The 18027-nt window shown below is 44.9% G+C and overlaps 2 protein-coding genes across 4 annotated transcripts in view; one reads left to right on the forward strand and one right to left on the reverse strand.

Annotated features, from left to right (window-relative positions):
• Positions 1-4181, forward strand: part of RNF141 (ring finger protein 141) — a 28095-nt gene extending 23914 nt beyond the window's left edge. For both annotated transcript variants that reach the window (XM_072619455.1, XM_072619454.1), the window contains one exon: positions 377-4181. In XM_072619455.1, the coding sequence (XP_072475556.1) occupies positions 377-527 (151 nt within the window). In that variant the 3' untranslated portion in view covers positions 528-4181. The remainder of the gene's footprint in view (positions 1-376) is intronic.
• Positions 4182-4733: 552 nt separating this feature from the next.
• AMPD3 (adenosine monophosphate deaminase 3) overlaps positions 4734-18027 on the reverse strand; it is a 77391-nt gene continuing 64097 nt past the window's right edge. For both annotated transcript variants that reach the window (XM_072619452.1, XM_072619451.1), the window contains exons 8-15: positions 17703-17834; positions 16153-16316; positions 14578-14704; positions 13284-13447; positions 11250-11370; positions 10017-10190; positions 8628-8738; positions 4734-7302 (exon numbers count right to left, since the gene is read on the reverse strand). In XM_072619452.1, the coding sequence (XP_072475553.1) occupies positions 7126-7302; positions 8628-8738; positions 10017-10190; positions 11250-11370; positions 13284-13447; positions 14578-14704; positions 16153-16316; positions 17703-17834 (1170 nt within the window). In that variant the 3' untranslated portion in view covers positions 4734-7125. The remainder of the gene's footprint in view (positions 7303-8627; positions 8739-10016; positions 10191-11249; positions 11371-13283; positions 13448-14577; positions 14705-16152; positions 16317-17702; positions 17835-18027) is intronic.

Here is an 18027-nt window from a genome sequence, read left to right on the forward strand (position 1 = left end):
ATTTGATCCATATTTAGAACCAGAACACTTCTCCACCCCCAAGCTTTCTGACTTCCATTTGAGAAGGGTGGGTGGAGTACTGGGATCATTGGATGATCTCTGAAAGTGAAAAGATTGGGATACTCGCCCTGCCTCTGCCACTTCAGAGCCCCATGGTCTTTGCAAGTCATTCACTTTAGTTTCCTCATCTACGAAAGGAAGAGGTCCCTTTCAGCTCCAGAGTTCTTTGCTTCTATGTACTTCACCCACAGACCAAAGGTTTCTCTGGCTTAAGTGTGGATTTCTTCTGGGAACTGGAAGTTTTGATATTAAAAAAAGGAGCTCCCATTTGAAGTACATTCTTTGTTTAGTCTTTTTTTCTTGTTGGCTTCTACAGGAGTGATCGACACAGGAACTGTCCAATCTGCCGCCTACAGATGAGTGGGGTCAATGATTCTTGGGTTGTATCCGATGCACCTACAGAAGATGACATGGCTAACTATATACTTAACATGGCTGATGAGGCGGGCCAGCCTCACATGCCATGAAACTAGGGACTTCTCTTGGTAACTTGGGCTGTAAATCCCATCTGGGAGGAGCAGAGTACAGGGGCATCAATGTCACGAACACATGAAAATTGGCTCCTCCCTTCACCCCATCTCTATTTTTGCCACTCTTTCCCACAGTTTATTCCATCCCTTTTGATAAATTTCACGAATCTTTGTTTTGTTTTAATCAAAATCTAAATTACTGTTTCAAATCTTTGTATATGAGCCAGTCTTACGTTGGTAGGTATCCCAGTAGGTCCATGGTGTTCACTGAAAATGCTTTGGCTACTAGTTCGAGAAGCATCATTAGGAGAAACTTGTGCACACTGGGTTTGGGTAGGCGTGTTAGGTTTTGATCAATCCTGAGCGTTCAGTAGTCATAGCTTTCTGACACACAACTGAACTCAATTTAAAACAACTGAAAATAAAAAAAATCCAAGTGCTCAGTACTACTAAGCTAGTCGTTTTACTGGAATTCAAGGGGTTGTTATTGCCCCCTGCTGGTTAGTTGACTCCACTAGTGATCTCTGCATGAAGTAACCACAAATGCTTCCTAATCCAGCAGTTGTGATTCTGAGACAATAGATGAAAGAACTTATATATTTCAAAGAATAAGAAATCTAGAGCTTCTGATATTATTTTTGCTGACAAGTATTTGGGCGGGGGGAGACTCACTGTGGGCCTCTTGATGATTTCTAACAACCCTTGTGCAAAATCCTAGAGTTTGATAGGGACATTTTTCTTTATAGAAAAGCTCCAAATTCTTTACTTTCAAACTCTACGTACTGGAAGCAAATCTCTACTAAATGATAGCTCACTCAGTATTGACCATGGTGCTTTTTAGTTTCATGATTTGGCAGCATCTTCCTGAGGTCGCAGAATGTTCACACTTAGGTTAAAAGGACAAGAAACCACTGGTCCTGCTTCTCCCCCATGAGTGTAGGACCTTCCAGAAACAGAGAGGAAGTTCAGACTGCTTGGATTCAAATGTTCAGAAACAAAGGAGTGAGAGTGCAGTCATAGGCAGTATCTTAATGGCATTGCCGTCTCCTTTGTGAAAGAGGAAAATGTTCATAAAGAAAAGCATTGACTTTATCTTGACTCCTAACATTCATCACTCATGAAACAGTTTTCCCTAAAAACAAATGTATTGACCCCTCCAAGGAAGTTATTCTGACCTATTTAATTAGTTTCAAACATAGGGATTATTGTTAGCACTGAGACAGTTTTGTGTTGCTGTTTCAGGAGGTGGCTGCAGACTTGTGTGTGTAAATAGAAAGTTCTTCCATTTTTTTTTTTAGCAAGTGTGCAAATAAAATTAATGATCCATTCATAGAGAAAAAGCTTGTTCCTTTCTTATTGGTGTCCCTTCAGATGTAGGGAAAGGATTTGGGGAGTGGCTTACACAGATTCTGCCCCTTTTCGGATTTGTAACTCAGTTACTAGCTAATGGATGGATGTGGGCTAGGGCCCTAGGGCCAAATCTGAATTTGTTTTCTGAATTTGATTTATAGAAATGGTCTTTACAAACCTAATTCAAGCTACTTTTTAATATAGTTACATTATATGTATACTATATAAAACTTCGGCCTTGCCTAAAAGTAGAATTGCCAAGAAAACCAAATAGTTTGCTCTCTGTTTTAAAATGAATCATAGAAAACACATTCAGCAGTGGTGCCTGAACATTATTTGGATTTCAGTGGCACCTACTAAGTGTGTCTGAAAGTGAGTACCAGGCTTGAGAAATTAGGCTCTGGTTCTAGGGCATTCACATCTTCCAACGTAGTTCATTGAATTGTGAAATGCCTGCTTTCCTCACTCCCAGCTTCTTGTAATCGCATTAAAAGGCAGGATGTTTGTTTGGACTCTGTGGAAAGGCTACAGTTGTGATCAGGATAGTAATGAGAATGACAGCCATGGAACGGGAATGAAACCTGCACAGGTTTGCAGGCCCTGCTCCCCAACTCCTTAAATAAAATTCCTTGTGTCTTACTAAGTAGTGAGTGTAGGCGATTGATGACAACAGTAACTGATATAGTGGTTTCAGTTTTCAAAGTGCTCAATCTCCATTATCTCATTGAAACCTCACCACAGCCCTGCAAGGTAGCTCCGCTAGTTATTACTCTTATTTTACACACAGGTACACTGAGGTTCAGAGAGGGGTCACACAGCTAGTGTCTGAGGCAGAATTGGAGTCAAAGTCTTCCCGAGTCCATATATAGGACTCTCTCCACAGTATCACACTGACAGCATCCCCTCACTTTCATCCCCTCACAAAAGCACTTTCGTTGGCCGACTTTCACTGTGCCATCTCTGTGGGCTGGCCTTAGACCATTTTCTTCCACATATCTTTCTCCTTTAGGGAGTTAATGACCAGCCAGGAGCACCAAGGAAAACCTCTTCCATTTTGCAAAATGTGTTCCACCCCGAACACTTACTGACTGCTGTGCAGTATCATCGTGTATTTTCACTAACCTCATCAAAATAAATGGGAAACTGATAGCCCCATTTCTTTGCTGACTACTAAGCTTTGCAGTTTTTCCTTTGCATGTGAATAAAATATAGTTTCTACTGTGAGATAAACTCATTCCCAAAATTGTAATTTTGCTCAAAGGTGAAGATGTAAACTTTTTAATCTTGTACTCTTAGATCTTTTGTAATTAGAAAGTACTAAAATGCACTTGCTGTGCAAGGAGGTAGGGACTATGGTGTAACCTGTGCCTTCCAGAGTTGGTGATTATCTCTCGTGCACTCACTCTAAAGGACTGGGTTGACTTAATTGACAAAATGTCCTTTTCTTAAATGCACTGAAAAGGTCCCATGATCTATTGATAACTATACAATTTTAATGTGCTAGGATGACTTTGAATATGACTCTTTGCTTTCTTCTACACTTAGATGCAAATAGGGGAGCTATTTAAAATAGCAATGCTTACTTATTAAAATGACTTTCTGAAACGTCCCAAAAGGAAGGTCACATCTGAGTTTGCAGGTGGGACAGATGGATAAATTGTGCAATAAATAATTTTTTGGGGGGGAGGAAAAGACAGCTATTGACAATTTTTTTTTCTTACAATTGTGTGATTTACATGTGTTGTAATTGGTTGGATCTATGGATTAACTATAAATTGATATTCCTTACAGGGCTGTTATTTACATACTATACATTGGGTTTTAGTGGTATTTCTGACTGATTTGTGACCTTTTCTCCCTACTGTTTAAAAAAAAAAATCAATTAAGATTCACTTGAGCCAGTTATTGAACCAGCCTTCCCCGTGCCCACATTGCTTGGGGTTATAATATCAGTAACGTACTGACAGCAGGTGGTGAACCAGCTGCTTCTTACTGCCTCAGTCCCTATTGTAAATGGTTTTAAGTGGTATTGGTGAATAATTAGAACGTTAGGGAGAGGAGCAGGCTTATTCCAAACAATTCAAGTTCCAATTTTGCTTTTCTTAAATAAGCCACATTTATTACATTTACCAAAGAATGGGGAGAAAACCATTTAAAAGACAGCAAGAATTAGCTAACCATCTGTGTGGTGGGCACTGGAGCAGATATATCTGTGAATGGAAACAGAAGGGCGATCTCTTGTATAAGACTGTGTCTTTTTATCATATTTGTGGAAAGTAGTAAAAGATAACTGCTACACTATGCCTCGTGGTTGTGTTTGATTTGGGTACCTTGTATATCTTTTCAGAATGACTGGGAACTAGAATTTCCCACACTTTTTGAGTGGGAAAGATTCAAATATCTATGATTTGCTCAGCAGGGCAGGGCAAGGGTATGGGAATTCAGATCTTTTCTGATGACTCAGGTTAAGTCCTTGAGAGGTGCCTTTGAGGTAGGATCACACAGCTGACACGTGTCAGAGTTTGTGTTCAAATTCGTGTTTTTCACAAGTCAGAAAAATTCATTTTGGAAACTCAGCTTTGCAGTGGTCTCTAAGTTGTAAAGCTAGGTGCATGGAGATCATTGCAGAGAGACAGCAAGTGATAGTTTTATGAAGAGGTATAACTCAGATTGAAAACCATCTATGGTTTTCTAAGTCTTAATGGCCATTTCAGCCAGGACCTCAAGGGGAAGGCCCTCTCCTGGTTTTTAGGGACTGACTTTTCTCCTGCACTTATTCTGGGTGTTTCTAGAAGGGAAACATCATAAAATAAAAAATAAAATAAAAACAAAAGCACAAAGGACCACATTCCATGTAGTTAATATTCCTTTTAATGTAGTTTACCACTGTCCTTTAAAACATTGTTCAAGTATAGTGTATTGCTGATCTCATTACCCTCAATTATGTCCATAAGACAAATGAAAAAGATGATTTTTACTCAGACTGCAAAGACTAGTCCAGAAGGATGTGCCTTGCCGCTGTATTTCCAAGAGCAGAAGGTAAAAGTCAGAAAGAATGTGACTCAGGAGACTGTGCATTGTGTTCATAAGGCAATATAATTTGTAGCAAAAAGGAAAAATGTGTCACTAAGGCCGGTTAGATTAGGGGAGAGAGGATAGATCTCCAGAGTTGTCTTTGAGAAGGCCACACCTTGGCTATTGTGCTACCAACGTATTATATGCTACGTAATATGTGCAGCATATTATTGTGCTACCAACTCAGCAGACACAGACTTGGCAGTCACCAGAACAAAAACCAGGAAATGTCACTGGACAGAAACACACGGGTACCAGGAACGTTCGGTAGTGACAAAGGGCTGTGTAAATGATCCAGTCTGCAACAGCCCCTGCCAAGCAAACAAATCTGCAAAGGAAACAAGTACCCTCTGGGCATGTTGGAGCACAGCGCCAGGGAGAGGAAGAGAAAGCAGCTCACCACTCCCAGCAGAGGACCTATGATGCCAGTGAAAGAACAGACCCTGGTGATCGCCTTTGGCCCCTGCCAGTGGGCTCTGTCCTCTGACCCTGCGTGCGGTGGATGTTTTCCAGTCTTGTCTTCCAAGGCTAAGCAGAGCATTCACTTGCTGCATTCCATTAATGTTCCCCCTAGTCTACACTCCCCCCGCCCTTTCTTAAAGAGAAAATAAGGGAATAACTGCTACCTGAAAACATGTTCACATGATTCAGCAGCAACTGTCTCAACAAACTTTAATTCCATTTCTTTTAAACAGGGTGCCTCTAAATGTCTAAAAAAAATCATTGTGTACACACTGTTATATACATTAGTGCAAATGCATACAATTGAGGCTTTTCTAAGAAAGTTACATGCCAAAGTGGACAAGGAGTTTTGACTCAGGAAATTATTTTGCTGCAAAAACCAACAGCCACCATATTTCCATGGCCAGAGAAAGTAACAAGAAGGATCATAGGTTTCGCTAAGTCTGTAACAGCTTCTCCAAATTTCCTACAGAAATATAGGGGAACTTTCTAACAAGCTCAGGCCACTTTCTAGTTACCATATGCATGTGACATTAAAACACTTGGCAGGGAATAAATTGGGAGAATTTAAATTCCGATCTCTATTCTAAGAATCACTTCACTACCCCACTAGCTCAGTTAATTGTCCCTCCTTGTTGAATCACCGAGGTGACCAGCTAAAGATCTCTGGTTGGTTACATGGGGGAAATTTATCCTTTATTAGTTAGGAAGATGATGATAAACCCAAGTCTTCATTTAAAAAATAAAAAAAGGGATGGAGGAAACAATGCAAAAGTAATACTGGAGAGGGAGGCAGTATGTTGTAGAGGAAGGTCCTACTCCTAACTCACCAGCTCTCCCCATGGGATGTTGGGCAGACCACCACCTCTCCCCAGCTAGTTTCCCAGGTTCCCTTTAGTTCCAGGGTTAAGTCCTTACAAAGTTAATAAGGTTAGGCCCTTGTTTTCCTAAGTGAGACTAAGTTTTCTGTTTTAAGTTTGTCAGAGCCAAACCTCTGTTCCCAGAAAGACATTGTTCTTTGGTAAAAAGAGGCTTTCAGAAAACAAACCCACATGCTTCATGGAGGCAGCATGATGTCGTACTTTGTTGACCAGGTTTCATGCTGTGACCTTTGGCAAATCCTTACCTCCTCTAATCCTCAATTTCCAAGATGAGAAGATTGGACTAGATCCTCCCTATGGCACATTCCTATTCTATTCGGTTATCCTATCCATGAATGTTTATGTGCATGGAAATCTGAACAAAAGTGATTAGTAAAAATATCTTTTAAAAAATAAAGCTAACCCAGGCCTCCTGGTGTCAAAACCTAGTAGATATATCTTACTCCACCTGCCAGTTAGGGCCAGAGAGTTGATTGGCAATACGGTATGATCTCTGACAGTGGAAAGTACAATCCCTTTCATGCAAGAACTGGCAGTCTTCCGAGAAGTGTCTGGAAAACTAAGGAAAAAATACAAACCATCCCAGCTCCCCAAAGCAGGCCCCAGGCCCTACCACACACAGACAGTGTGATGTCACAGCACCTTGGGTCCAGGTATGCTATAATGAGGAAGATGGAGGTCAAAGTGAGAGGCCCCTGAGCAGCATCCCGAGCCTTCACTTCCAGGGAGGCCCTGTTTGGTCCTAAGCAGGCTCCCCTTCACTAGCATCCACCACAGCAGGCAAGGTTGAAACCAGCATTTTCCAGGGGCATGTTCCAGCATCAAACCTACTTATACAACGCTGAGATCTCTTCCGATTTCATGGCATCAGACAGAAAGCTCAGCTCATTGCATAAAGTCTCATATCTAAAAGCCATCCGGATCTGGGCAACATTTGTCTTTCGAATATCGTTTCCTTCTGGTCCTTCTTTATAATAATTTGGCCCCAAAAATTTTTGCTTTTCCTGCAGACAAAGTAAAACACATAAACTCAGATTAAGCTCAAAGCACTTGCAAAGTCAATTCAATGAATGTCAGTTCCCCATTACTTTATAAGGTACTATGCCAGGGGCTGGCCTCTAAGCAGCTTAGAGTCAGCTCTCTTCTGTATCCTCCGTGACTCAGACACAGTTAGTACGTTCATCTTGGCTTCAGAACTTAGTGGAATTTTGTGCTGGGCCTGCTCGCTGGCATTCGGGGCCACAAGAATGGAACGGCTGAAGATGGTGGACACAGATCTGTCCTGGAGACAGTTTGAGTTGCATCTATTCTGATAATGGTGATAAGTAAACTAATAACTAATATTACTATCCCGTTTTAAAGTTTGCAGAGTGCTTGATATATGTTTTGTATATGTCATGTCACCCTATTTAATAGACAGTACAATATAATAAACATCAAGCCCCTACTATTTGTCAGGCACTGTGCTAAGCACTGGGGATACAAATTTTAAAAAGCCAGTCCCTGCCCTCAAGGAGTTTATGATCTGATAGAGGAAGACACTGTACAAAAGGCAGTTGAAGAGGTTGAGGTTTGCTGTAGAAGGAGGTTCCAGGGGGCATGATGATAATGGTATGAAATAGGAAAATCCTTGAGATCAGGAGCTGTCTTACTGACATTTTATGTCTCCTCTATCATCCAGCCCAGTGCCTTTTACACAGGAGGCACTGAAAAGATTATCATTGAAGGTAAACCTGGTCTGAAGAAACCATGGAGACAGAGACCTCGATAAAAGGAAACACTTCAATCTGGAAAGATTGAAGACAACTAGACAACTAAGACAACTGGAAAGAGGCCACTGCTGAGGATGGCATGGAGCTTTTACACCCTCCTGAGAAACACATCAGACCAGTCTGTCCCAGATATCAGCAGGCTGTATGCCCCTGCCCTCCAAGTTGATCAAAAGGGCCTGCAGGAGCCAGGACAGCTGACCATCTTCATGACTTAGGGATGAGAGGGCTGCCTATGGGGTCAGAAATACCTGGGTCTAAGTCCTACCCGAAAAATCTAGCTCTGAGATCTTCAACAAGTTCCTTCATGTCTCTGAACCCCAGTTCTATCTATAAAATGGACTGACTATCCCAGCACCTTTTGTGAGGCTCATGAATGTAAACCACTTTGCAAGTTTGACCATGCCATCTAAATGACAGATATGATTATCTCCAGGACATGGAGCACAAGCCCACACTTCACTCCACTGCCTGCCTCCACACAGAGTATTCCAAAGGGCTTGACACTTCCCTGTGCTCTGCCCACCCAAGTCCCTTCCCAACTAGCAGACCCCACTCACTTTGTGAGACAGCCCACTCTGGAGCACACTGTTTCGAGCGATCTCACACAGGTCACACGTGCTGAGCTTCCACACTTGAGCCGCAATCGCATACTCTTCCATGAGGGCTTCCTGTAGAAACACCCCACTGATGAGTCCCCCAAGAAAAACCACATTCATTAGGCTGTGGAGCCAGTGGGAGAACCTGAAGCCAAAACTCAAATCAGAATCATCCTAAGAGCAAGGAGACTTTGCAGGGACCACTGAGGCTCCTGAAGAGAAAGTGGGAAAGAAAGCCTTCTGGCTTCCAGACTCTCAAAGGCCTTAATTCCATGGCTTTCTGAAATTCAGTTAAATCCATCAAATATTTGGCCCTTGCAGTATGCCAGAAGCAGTATGGTATAGTGAATATAGAAATGGCTTGGGAATCAGGAAGAAAGATCTGAGTTCGAGTCTAATTTCTAAGACACTTTGGCTGTGTAATCCTGGGTGTGAGGCAGCTTTCTAAAGCTTTATATGAGCTGCAGAATAGTTGAGATCAACACGGAGACAGGGAGCTCCCTTGGCAACCAAACACTGCTTATTACTGAGTGTACAAAGACAATTTTCTACTGGAGGGCAAGTGTGGAAGGGAGAGGCCTTAGGTTTAGGAATCACCAGCAGTATGGCTCCTTAAGTATGGGGCTTGGAATCTGTTTCCTGCTGTCACAACCAGGACAAAATTTGGCCTCTCAAATTATATCTAATATTAGTAGCCTACAAATTGCCAAATCCAATGGCCTTTTCTCAATTCTGATCTTCCTTGACCTTTCTGAAGCACGTAGGACTGTTGACCACCCTCTCTTCCTTGGGTCCTCATCCCACTAACCTCTCTTCCAGTCCTACTACCTTGCCTCTTCTTACTTTCCTTATCATGGGTATCGCCCAAGGCCTGGCACATATGGGTGCTTAAATGTTTGAATAATGAATAAATCATAAAGCTCATCCGCGATAGTCTAAGCTTTACTATAACTACGACTAGAAGGAGCTAGGACTTTCTTGGGGCGGGGCGGGGTGGGGCACACATAAGCGTTGATTTAAGATCTACACTATGCTAAGTAAGCGCTTTACAAATATTATCTCATCTGATCCTTCCAACCCCGGGAGATAGGCACTGTCATTACCCCCATTTTACAGTTGAAGAAACCAAAGCTGAGAGAGGTAAAGTGATTCGCCCAGAGTCACCCAGCTAGGAAGCACTAGAGGCCTTATCTGAACTTGGATCTTCCTGACTCCAGGTCTAGTGCTCTCCATCCACTGTGTCACCCAGCTGCCTCAGAGTCTCAGCTTACCAGGATAAGCAAGAGTTGTCACTGCCTGGGTCCGGGAAGCTGACCAATGATGAGAAGCCCCTCCCCAATGCTTGCTCACCTTGGTATAATGGAACTGCATGGGGTCATCTGTGGAAAGGGAGACATGGAGTCCCTTGTGCAGAAACTCTCGCAGTGGGTTTTTGGAATATTCTAAGAACAGGCTGTTGTTACTCAGGGGAGACATGGCGATGGGGATCTGGGCAAGGTAATAGAGGTACTGCAAGACCGGACTCTGGTAAGAAACAGAAGAGGAATCTGTCATCATTAATCAAGGCAATTCCAGATAACAGGAAAAGGATCAGTGGAAACAAAGCCTCAGCTTGCTGTGTCTGGGCATTGTTTGCTTTGAAAGGATGTGTGAGATCTCCATCACGCCGCAGGTATGTGACTATGGGAACTGGGAGGCTGGAGCCCTCAGTCCCTACCCTCCACGTGCCTGAATGTCTGGGTCAGCCTGCTTTCAACCACTGCACCTGCCGCCTGAACCAACATAAACACTTTGTCCATTGGTTCCAGGGGATGTCCCAGCTCACTCTGGATGTAGCCCTTTTAACCTCTCTAAAGTCCATACGTAATAAGAGGAAGCCTTCCCCAATGCCAGGCTACAGGGACCTTCACTGACTGCTGAGTTTTCCCAGTCCCAGTTCCAGGGGAGGAAGGGTTCAGTTAAAGGTCCCTGAACTATATCCCAGGAGCACAGTTCAGCCCCTGTGGCTTTGATTGTCTCTGGCAGGATCAGCAGGCTTAGATTGTCTTGCGGAGCCATACTGGAATCCCAGGGGATTTAGAGCTGAAAGGTCATTGAATCCAACTCCTTCATTTTACAGAAGAGGAAACTGATGCCCAGAGAGGTTAAGGGACTTGCCTAGCAGTCATGTTTAGTAGGTACTTGAGGCATCAATCAAACTCAGGTCTTCTTGTTCCCAAGACCAGCAGTTTTATCCACTATCTCATATACAGATAGACAAAGGCCCTTCCAAGGATAACTGCGACCATTAAATATGGACCAGTTCAGGCTTAGGATTCCAAATGGAGACATCCCTTAGGTTATCGGCGCTGTCTTCCAGTAGTCCCTCTGACACTAGCCCTGACATAGAGTATCTTTCTTCTCACCAGGGCACAGGTAGACTCTCAGGGTCTCCTAGACCCTCCCCATATCCAAACTTTCCAGAGCTAGTGAGGACCTTAGGGTGTGCTCAAGACACCCTCAAGTAGCTCTGAGGATTGAAAAGGCAAGGTTGACCTTCTGCTGCCAACCTGCTCAGCATCAGCCAAGTGCACAGGCACCTACCTTCTTGAGCAGCAGTCCATGGGAGATATTGTCGGCAGTCAGGAAGGCAGAGACCAGATGGGTGATGGAACCAGCCTCCCCACAGTGAGGCCGGAACAAGAAGGTGCTCATTCCCCTCTCCCTGTGGGAAAGAAGATGGGGCTAGTTCAGGACCATATGGGCAGTGGGGCCTTCAGCTTCAGCTTTCTCACTTACTCCCCGTGTGGGAAATTGTCTCATCTTTAGGAAGAGGAGAGTGGGGGCCAGTCACTGAATCTGGGGGTTGGGAGGGACGCCAGAGGGCATCCAGTCTGCCCCATACTTGAACACAAAGCCCCTGGACAGTGTTCTTGACAAGTGGTCCAGAAGAGTACATGTATGTTCCAACAGAATATAAGCCCCTTGAGGGCAAGAACTATACTTTTGCCTATATTTTGTCTCCCTAGTGCATGGCACATATTAAGGACTCAAAGTCTAGTTGCCTGCAAACTAGCACTGATATCTCTGGGATCTATCATCAAGCCACCCCCTCTGCCATCAGCTCCACCTCATTCTAGCTCTTCTCATCTCCACTCAAGACCCTTCTCCTCCTGTCCCACCCCAAACCTTTGATCCTTTTGTGCCTTGTCTACATGCCCTCTCTGGGTTTTTCTAGGCAAGGGAGTGAAAACAAGGTTCTGTGTCCTTCAGGAACCTGGCTCAGGGCCTCAGGAGATGCTCCCTGGCCATGCCCAGGGACTTGCTCTCAGCCTGCCTCATCCTTCCTCATTGGTCTGGGAGGAGGAGATGCTGACAGACTTGGCCTTAGCTCAGACATCCTCCATCCAATTAGGTCAAGGTGCTGCTGTTTGCCGACTTGTCTACAGATTTTCCCACAAAGATAGAAAACAAGCCTCAAAGGTCTGTGCTTGGGCCATTTTGTTCATCAAATATGCACAGTAATTAACTCAGACAGCTCCCTGGGAAGAGGCTGACCTCTTAGAGCCAACAGAGACCAACTGCTGGCTTTGGGGGGAGCCAGATATAGAGAGGAGAGGGAGGAAGGGGAAAAAATTGTTTTTATGAGTACCAGATATGATGGAGAGAGGGAGGAAAGAAGGGAAGGAAAGCATGCCCATGTCTTCCCCATGCTTAAAGAACCCTGCTTTGATCTGTCCATCCCTGCTAGGGGGTATCCTGAGTGTCCCCTCTTTATCATGGCTCAACTCTGAGAAAGCTGTCTGTAACAGGAACCTCCATTTCCCGTCCTCTCCCTCTTTTCTAAACCCTCTGAAGCTTGGCTTCCAACCTCACCATTCAACTAAAACTGCTTTCTCCTAAATTACCAAGGATTTCTTCATGGCCATGGTTAGAGGTTCAACTCAGGAGGGGGGAACCAAAGTTAGGGATTAGGACTTGAGAAGAGCGGAAGGCAGAGTTCTAAGTGTTTAACAGCCAGCAAAGGGGAGCAAGGGGCATGGGGCACGTGGAAAGACTCGTTAGAGTCTAGATCTGGGAGAGGAAGGTTAGAGTTAGCAGCATTTAGCTCTGTGAGGAGGAAAGGTTGGAATGTAAACTTGTGGACAGGGAGTGTTCACAAGCAACACTTAGTAGAGTGCCGGCACACAGTAGGCACTTTAATAACTGCTTGTTAATTTTTGGAGGAAAATGGAGGCTGGGAAGAGGAAGAACAAGGTTAGTTAGGCACAGGGATGGGTTAAGTTCTGAGCAAGGGTGGGTAGAGGATCAAGTGAGTGGTTAGGCCCAAGAGGAAACTGAATCAGGGGATGAGGTTAAAGTTTAGGAAGGGAAGACAAACCAGAGGTTAGGGTCGGAAAGTGGAAAAAGTGATGGATTTGGAGTCAGAAGACTTGGGTCAAAGTCCCCCCTCTCACTTATTGGCTATGTGACTTTGAGTAAGTAATTCCACTCCTTGAGCCCCAGTTTCCTCATCTGTAAAATGAGGAAGTTGGAGTAGATGACTGCCAAGGTTTCTTCCAGTTCCAACTTGACAACTGAGGATAATCTTTGGCTAGGCCCTGGGCAGAGGTCAAGGGATGATGTCAGGGCACCTACTTGCGGAGGTTGTTGAGCACCATGATATTGGCATACATGTAGTACAGATAGTAGCTGTAGGGTGGGTTCTGCTCACTGGTCCAGATGTCTGGGTTAGGGCTCTTGTCAGAGAACATGTGGTCACTATGTTTGGACTCATCATCCACGCTGTCAAAGCCTGTCACCTAGTGGGGAAAAAGAATAAGTCCTGAACACCCAACACTAAGAAGGAAGGAAAGCCAGGATGTGTCTCAGAATTTGGACTCCCCCACAGTCCAACTTCCCAGTCCGTGGTTTCCTCTTCTAAGGGGTTACCCCCAAGCCCAAAAGAACCACCAAAGCTGTAGAGCTGAAAGCCATTGTTTGTCGGTATGGACATTAAAGGCAACCCCCCCACCCTCTCTTGCCCTCTCTCCCCTTCTCCTTTTCCTCCTTTCCTTACCCCTTCTCAGTCCTCCCCCTCTCTCCTTTCCTTCCTCCCTCTTTCTCTCCTCCCTCCCCCTCTCCCTTTTTTCCCCTTTCCTCACCCCATTCCCCCACTGTATCTCTGTCTCTCCCTCTCCGTCTCTCCTTCCCTGTGCTTCACTGTCCCACCTCTTTATCTCTGTTGGTCTCTCCCCTTTCCTCCCTCCCCCACTCCACACACTTCTTCCAATCTTCATTTCTCTTTCTCTGTGCCATGATGCCAGCCATAATATGGCTGAAACATAATTGTAGCTGCCCTATTTATTGAATGACGTCTTTGTTACTGGTGCTTTATTTAAAGTCATTGAGTTAGCATTTTCTATCTCTAAGAAAGAAAAGGGACCCTGAGCTTTTTCAGGAAGGAACTCTGTGCAGACATTTTCCTGTGCATCAGTGGCCTTCTAGATGACAGAGTTTCATATTCCTGCATCCCACCCCCCCTCCTCTTTCAGACCAGCAGGCACATAGGAGGGTCTGCAAAACAAATGGGAACCCAGTAAACACATGCATTTCTCTCATGTGCCCACTAGGGGGCAACCATAGCACTAACCAATTTTTCATCTTCTGGCCATCTAAGGGTCCAGAATGGTGCTGTTTCTTTAGAAGAATGTGAGTCCTTCAGGGTCACCTCTGGGGCATGGACCACCTAGAATGCTAGGAGAGAGCAGCAAGCCAGAGTAGGGGGGAGGGGGAAGAGGACACTAGGGTGTGTGATAACCACTAGCTTTATTCCTTGGTCTGGGAACCAAGTGTGGATAAGGAGAGTGGCCTTAGGAGGCAGTGTCAGGATAACCCCATGGTCCCTGACTCTTGAAGAGAAGGAGCCCCACAGCACAATGCCCCAACTTACGTATTTGAGGAAAAGGTGAAGTTCCTTGTGATCCCTGGGGTTGATTGTGGCTTCGAAAAGAGGCAAGAAGATGTTCTCCAGCATCTTCCCAAAGCTTGGAAGCAGCTTTTTGGATCTAAATATGTCACTGGGTGACAGAAAAAAACATGGTTCTGGACTCCGCTACCCACTAGCAAATGCCTGAGTAACCAACCAGCCCCTTGCTTAGCAGCCAAGATCCATCTCTGTATGTGGGGTGGGAGCTACCTCAAGGCTCATCTAATCTAGGAATGAGAATCCTGTCTCCCTAATAAGTAGTTATTCCCTCCAGTGAAGGGAAGCTCACTACTGCCTGAGGCAGTCCCTCTCACTTCTAACCATCTGCGATTGGTAGGAAGGTTTTCCCACCATCAACCCAAATCTTAATCTCTACAACTTTCCACTTATGTATCTGTATCTCCAGCACCTAGGACAGTGACAGGCATATATTAAGCACTTTAAAATGCTTGTTGATTGACTAACTGAAGTCTATAAACAATTCCTCTCTGTGTGTGGTGTCCTCCCCAGGAATCAAGATGAGGACACTGCTGGCGGCCTCCTCTCTACCTGCCATGAGATTCCTTTCCTCCTGCCCTGCTGTTTTGGGGAGCGCTTCTGGATTTTTAACTGCCATTCACTCTCCACTCACCTTCATGTGACTTCTCCCTGCTTAATTTCCCCCTCATCCTTTCCCACCTAGATCTTCTGATCTTCTTCCCTCCCTCTACTAGTTGTCCTCAACTTTGCAGTCACCTCCAGTCTAGCAGCTTGACTCCTCCCAAGCCAATAGGTCTTCTCCATCCCTGCGAGTACAAACAGAACCCTGGTAGGTGGCCCCAGGTTCCAGTACAATCCTCTGCCTCCCAACCATTGACTTATCCTGGGAATCTCAATCTAGTCTTGGATGTTTAGCAATCACCAATACAGCTCTTCCCACAAGATCTTTAAAGGAAGAATCCCTAATGAAAAATCAAATGTCCCCACTCAAGAGACACCTGCTTTCTCTAAGGAAAATCACGGATATGAAGGAGAGAGACCTACAGTGTCACCTGGGAACCATCATGTGAGTGAAAAAAAAATCCAAAACTAGACTGTAGCAAAATAAACACAATGATCATAGATTATAGAATCATAGACCTAGGGTTGGAAGAGATGTTCAAGGTTACCTAATACAACTCACTCATTTTACATATGAGGAAGCTGAGGCCCAGGAAGATTGAGTGAGTTGTCCAATGTCATACAGATAATATAGATTTTTTAATAAGGGTTCGAACCCAGGTGCTCTGACTTTACAGCCAGTACTCTTTCCACACTAGGGATCATTCTCACACCAACCTCAGTTAGGAAAGAAGCCTTAAGGCCAGAGCTAGAAGAATGAAGCACACAACCAAAGCTTGGGCATGAAGAGGAAGAGGAAAATGGTATCAGATAAAGGAGAAGAACCCTGTGGTGGCAGTGAGAGGAGAGCGTGGAAGGAAGGGGGGAGTAATTGCAGCTGGAAGAATGGAGTGCTGGGGTGAGAGATGGGGAAGCCCAGTGAGCAGGGCCTTCACTTACTAGATTCTGGGAACCTGGATGATCCAGCGCATGTTTGGGGAGTAGACCTTGTGATTAATGAACCACCTGGCCAGGCTGAGCCATTCCAGGGGGGAGCGCCCATAGATGGACAGGCGGGGTTCTGTATACTGGTATTTACTCTCTTCCAGCTCCCGAGCCACCTCCTGTGGCCAAAAAGAGTTTCTGGGTCAATTCAAGAGCATTCTTAGCTTTGAGCAGCATCTAGATGGATCTAGGTGGATGGGCTATTGTGTCCATGTCATGGAATTCTGGATCTAAGAGGAACCTGACGAGGTCATCTCATCCAACCCCCTGCCACCCAAGCATTTTTTGGTTTTTGTTCAGTTCTTTTGGTCAAGTATTACTCTCTATGACCCCATTTGGGGTTTTCTTGGCAAAGATATTACAGTGGTTTGCTACTTCCTTTTCCAGTTCATTTTAGAGATGAGGAAACTGGGGCAAACAGGGTTAAGTGACTTACCTAGGGTCACACAGTTAGTAAGTGCCTGAGCCTGGATTTTAACTCACAAAAATGAGTCTTCCTGGCTCCAAGCAAGTACTCTGTACTGTACCACTTGTCTCATCCATCTAAACTAAACTATCTATCTAAGCTTAGGTTTCGATTGGGTTAGATACCTTTCCCATGCTGAAAATGCAGATTCCAAAGCTCTCTGAGTCACTTAATCTAATATGGGGAAGTTCTTTGTTAGAGCAAACCTATGTACTTCATGCTATCGCTTGGTTCATCTGTTCTCCTCTCATTGATATTGCCTTTGGACTAAATCACCATCACAGCATCCCTGGGAGCCCCAAGTTGAGGCACAACTATAGCTCTGGGACCAGGCACAGCAACCCCTAAGGATCAGCAGAGTCTCAGGCCCCACTACAAACTGCAGCCAGAAAGGTGCTGAAGGGGAAAGACACCCAAACTGGGAATTACCAAGTCTGTGATCTGGTTCTGTATCTGCCATTATTGTACCAGACTTGTGTGATGCTGGACAGGCCAACTTATCTTTTGAAGCCTCAATTTCCTCATCTGTAAAATGAGGGGGTCTGTACCTGGTATCCTCTAGGGCTGCTCCCAGCTCTAAATCCTGTGCTTTTCTGAGGAGGTTGAACAAGCAGACTCCGAAGGTCTCTCCTATCCCTGATGCTCTGCATCTATGTGCCCAAACTCTAGTCTGGGTTTCCATGATCTCTGATTGGTAATAACCTGGCCCCACTCTTTTCTCCTTCATTTGACTGGTAAGCAGAATGTTGTCTGTCCTTCTGTATTCGAAGAGTAAAGACATCACAAGGGTGACATCCTGATGTGTATGAATTAAGGTGACTAGTAAACAGACAGAGATCACAAATGGAGCTGTGATTGGCACATAGGGCATTTGGCAGCTGAAATCAGCCCATCCTCTCACCCGAGGCTGGGGGGAGGGGAATGGAGAGAAGAGGTCTGGCCATGCCAGGGTTGGCCCATCTTCTAGATCCCAATCCCCTCCCATTCTACTCTGCAACCATCGTGAGGGGCAGGTGGCAACAGAACAGAGGTTCCTAACCTTGACCATCCTTGCAAAGTATTCTCCACCCAAGTAGTTTTCAGTTTTCAAGTACAGGTCGCGAAGCTCGCTGGCTCCCACTGGGTTGTACTTGGAGTTGAATTTGTCAAACCTATGGAAGGTCTGCCGGCCCTGGAAAAAAAGAGCCCCAGTGAGTGCCTACTCTGGATGCCCAAGGAGTCTTAGACTGAGCATGGGAAGAGGGAGGGAAAAGCCCTTTAAATATAAAATCCAAAGGTCAGAGAAGTGTATTCCTTCCCTACCACTCCAGTGGGGACAACTATGAGCATGGGGATCTCAAGTCATATGAGATAGTGAATTATTA

This window comes from Notamacropus eugenii, chromosome 6 (genome assembly GCF_028372415.1).
Source record: "Notamacropus eugenii isolate mMacEug1 chromosome 6, mMacEug1.pri_v2, whole genome shotgun sequence".
Taxonomy (NCBI): Eukaryota; Metazoa; Chordata; class Mammalia; order Diprotodontia; family Macropodidae; genus Notamacropus; species Notamacropus eugenii.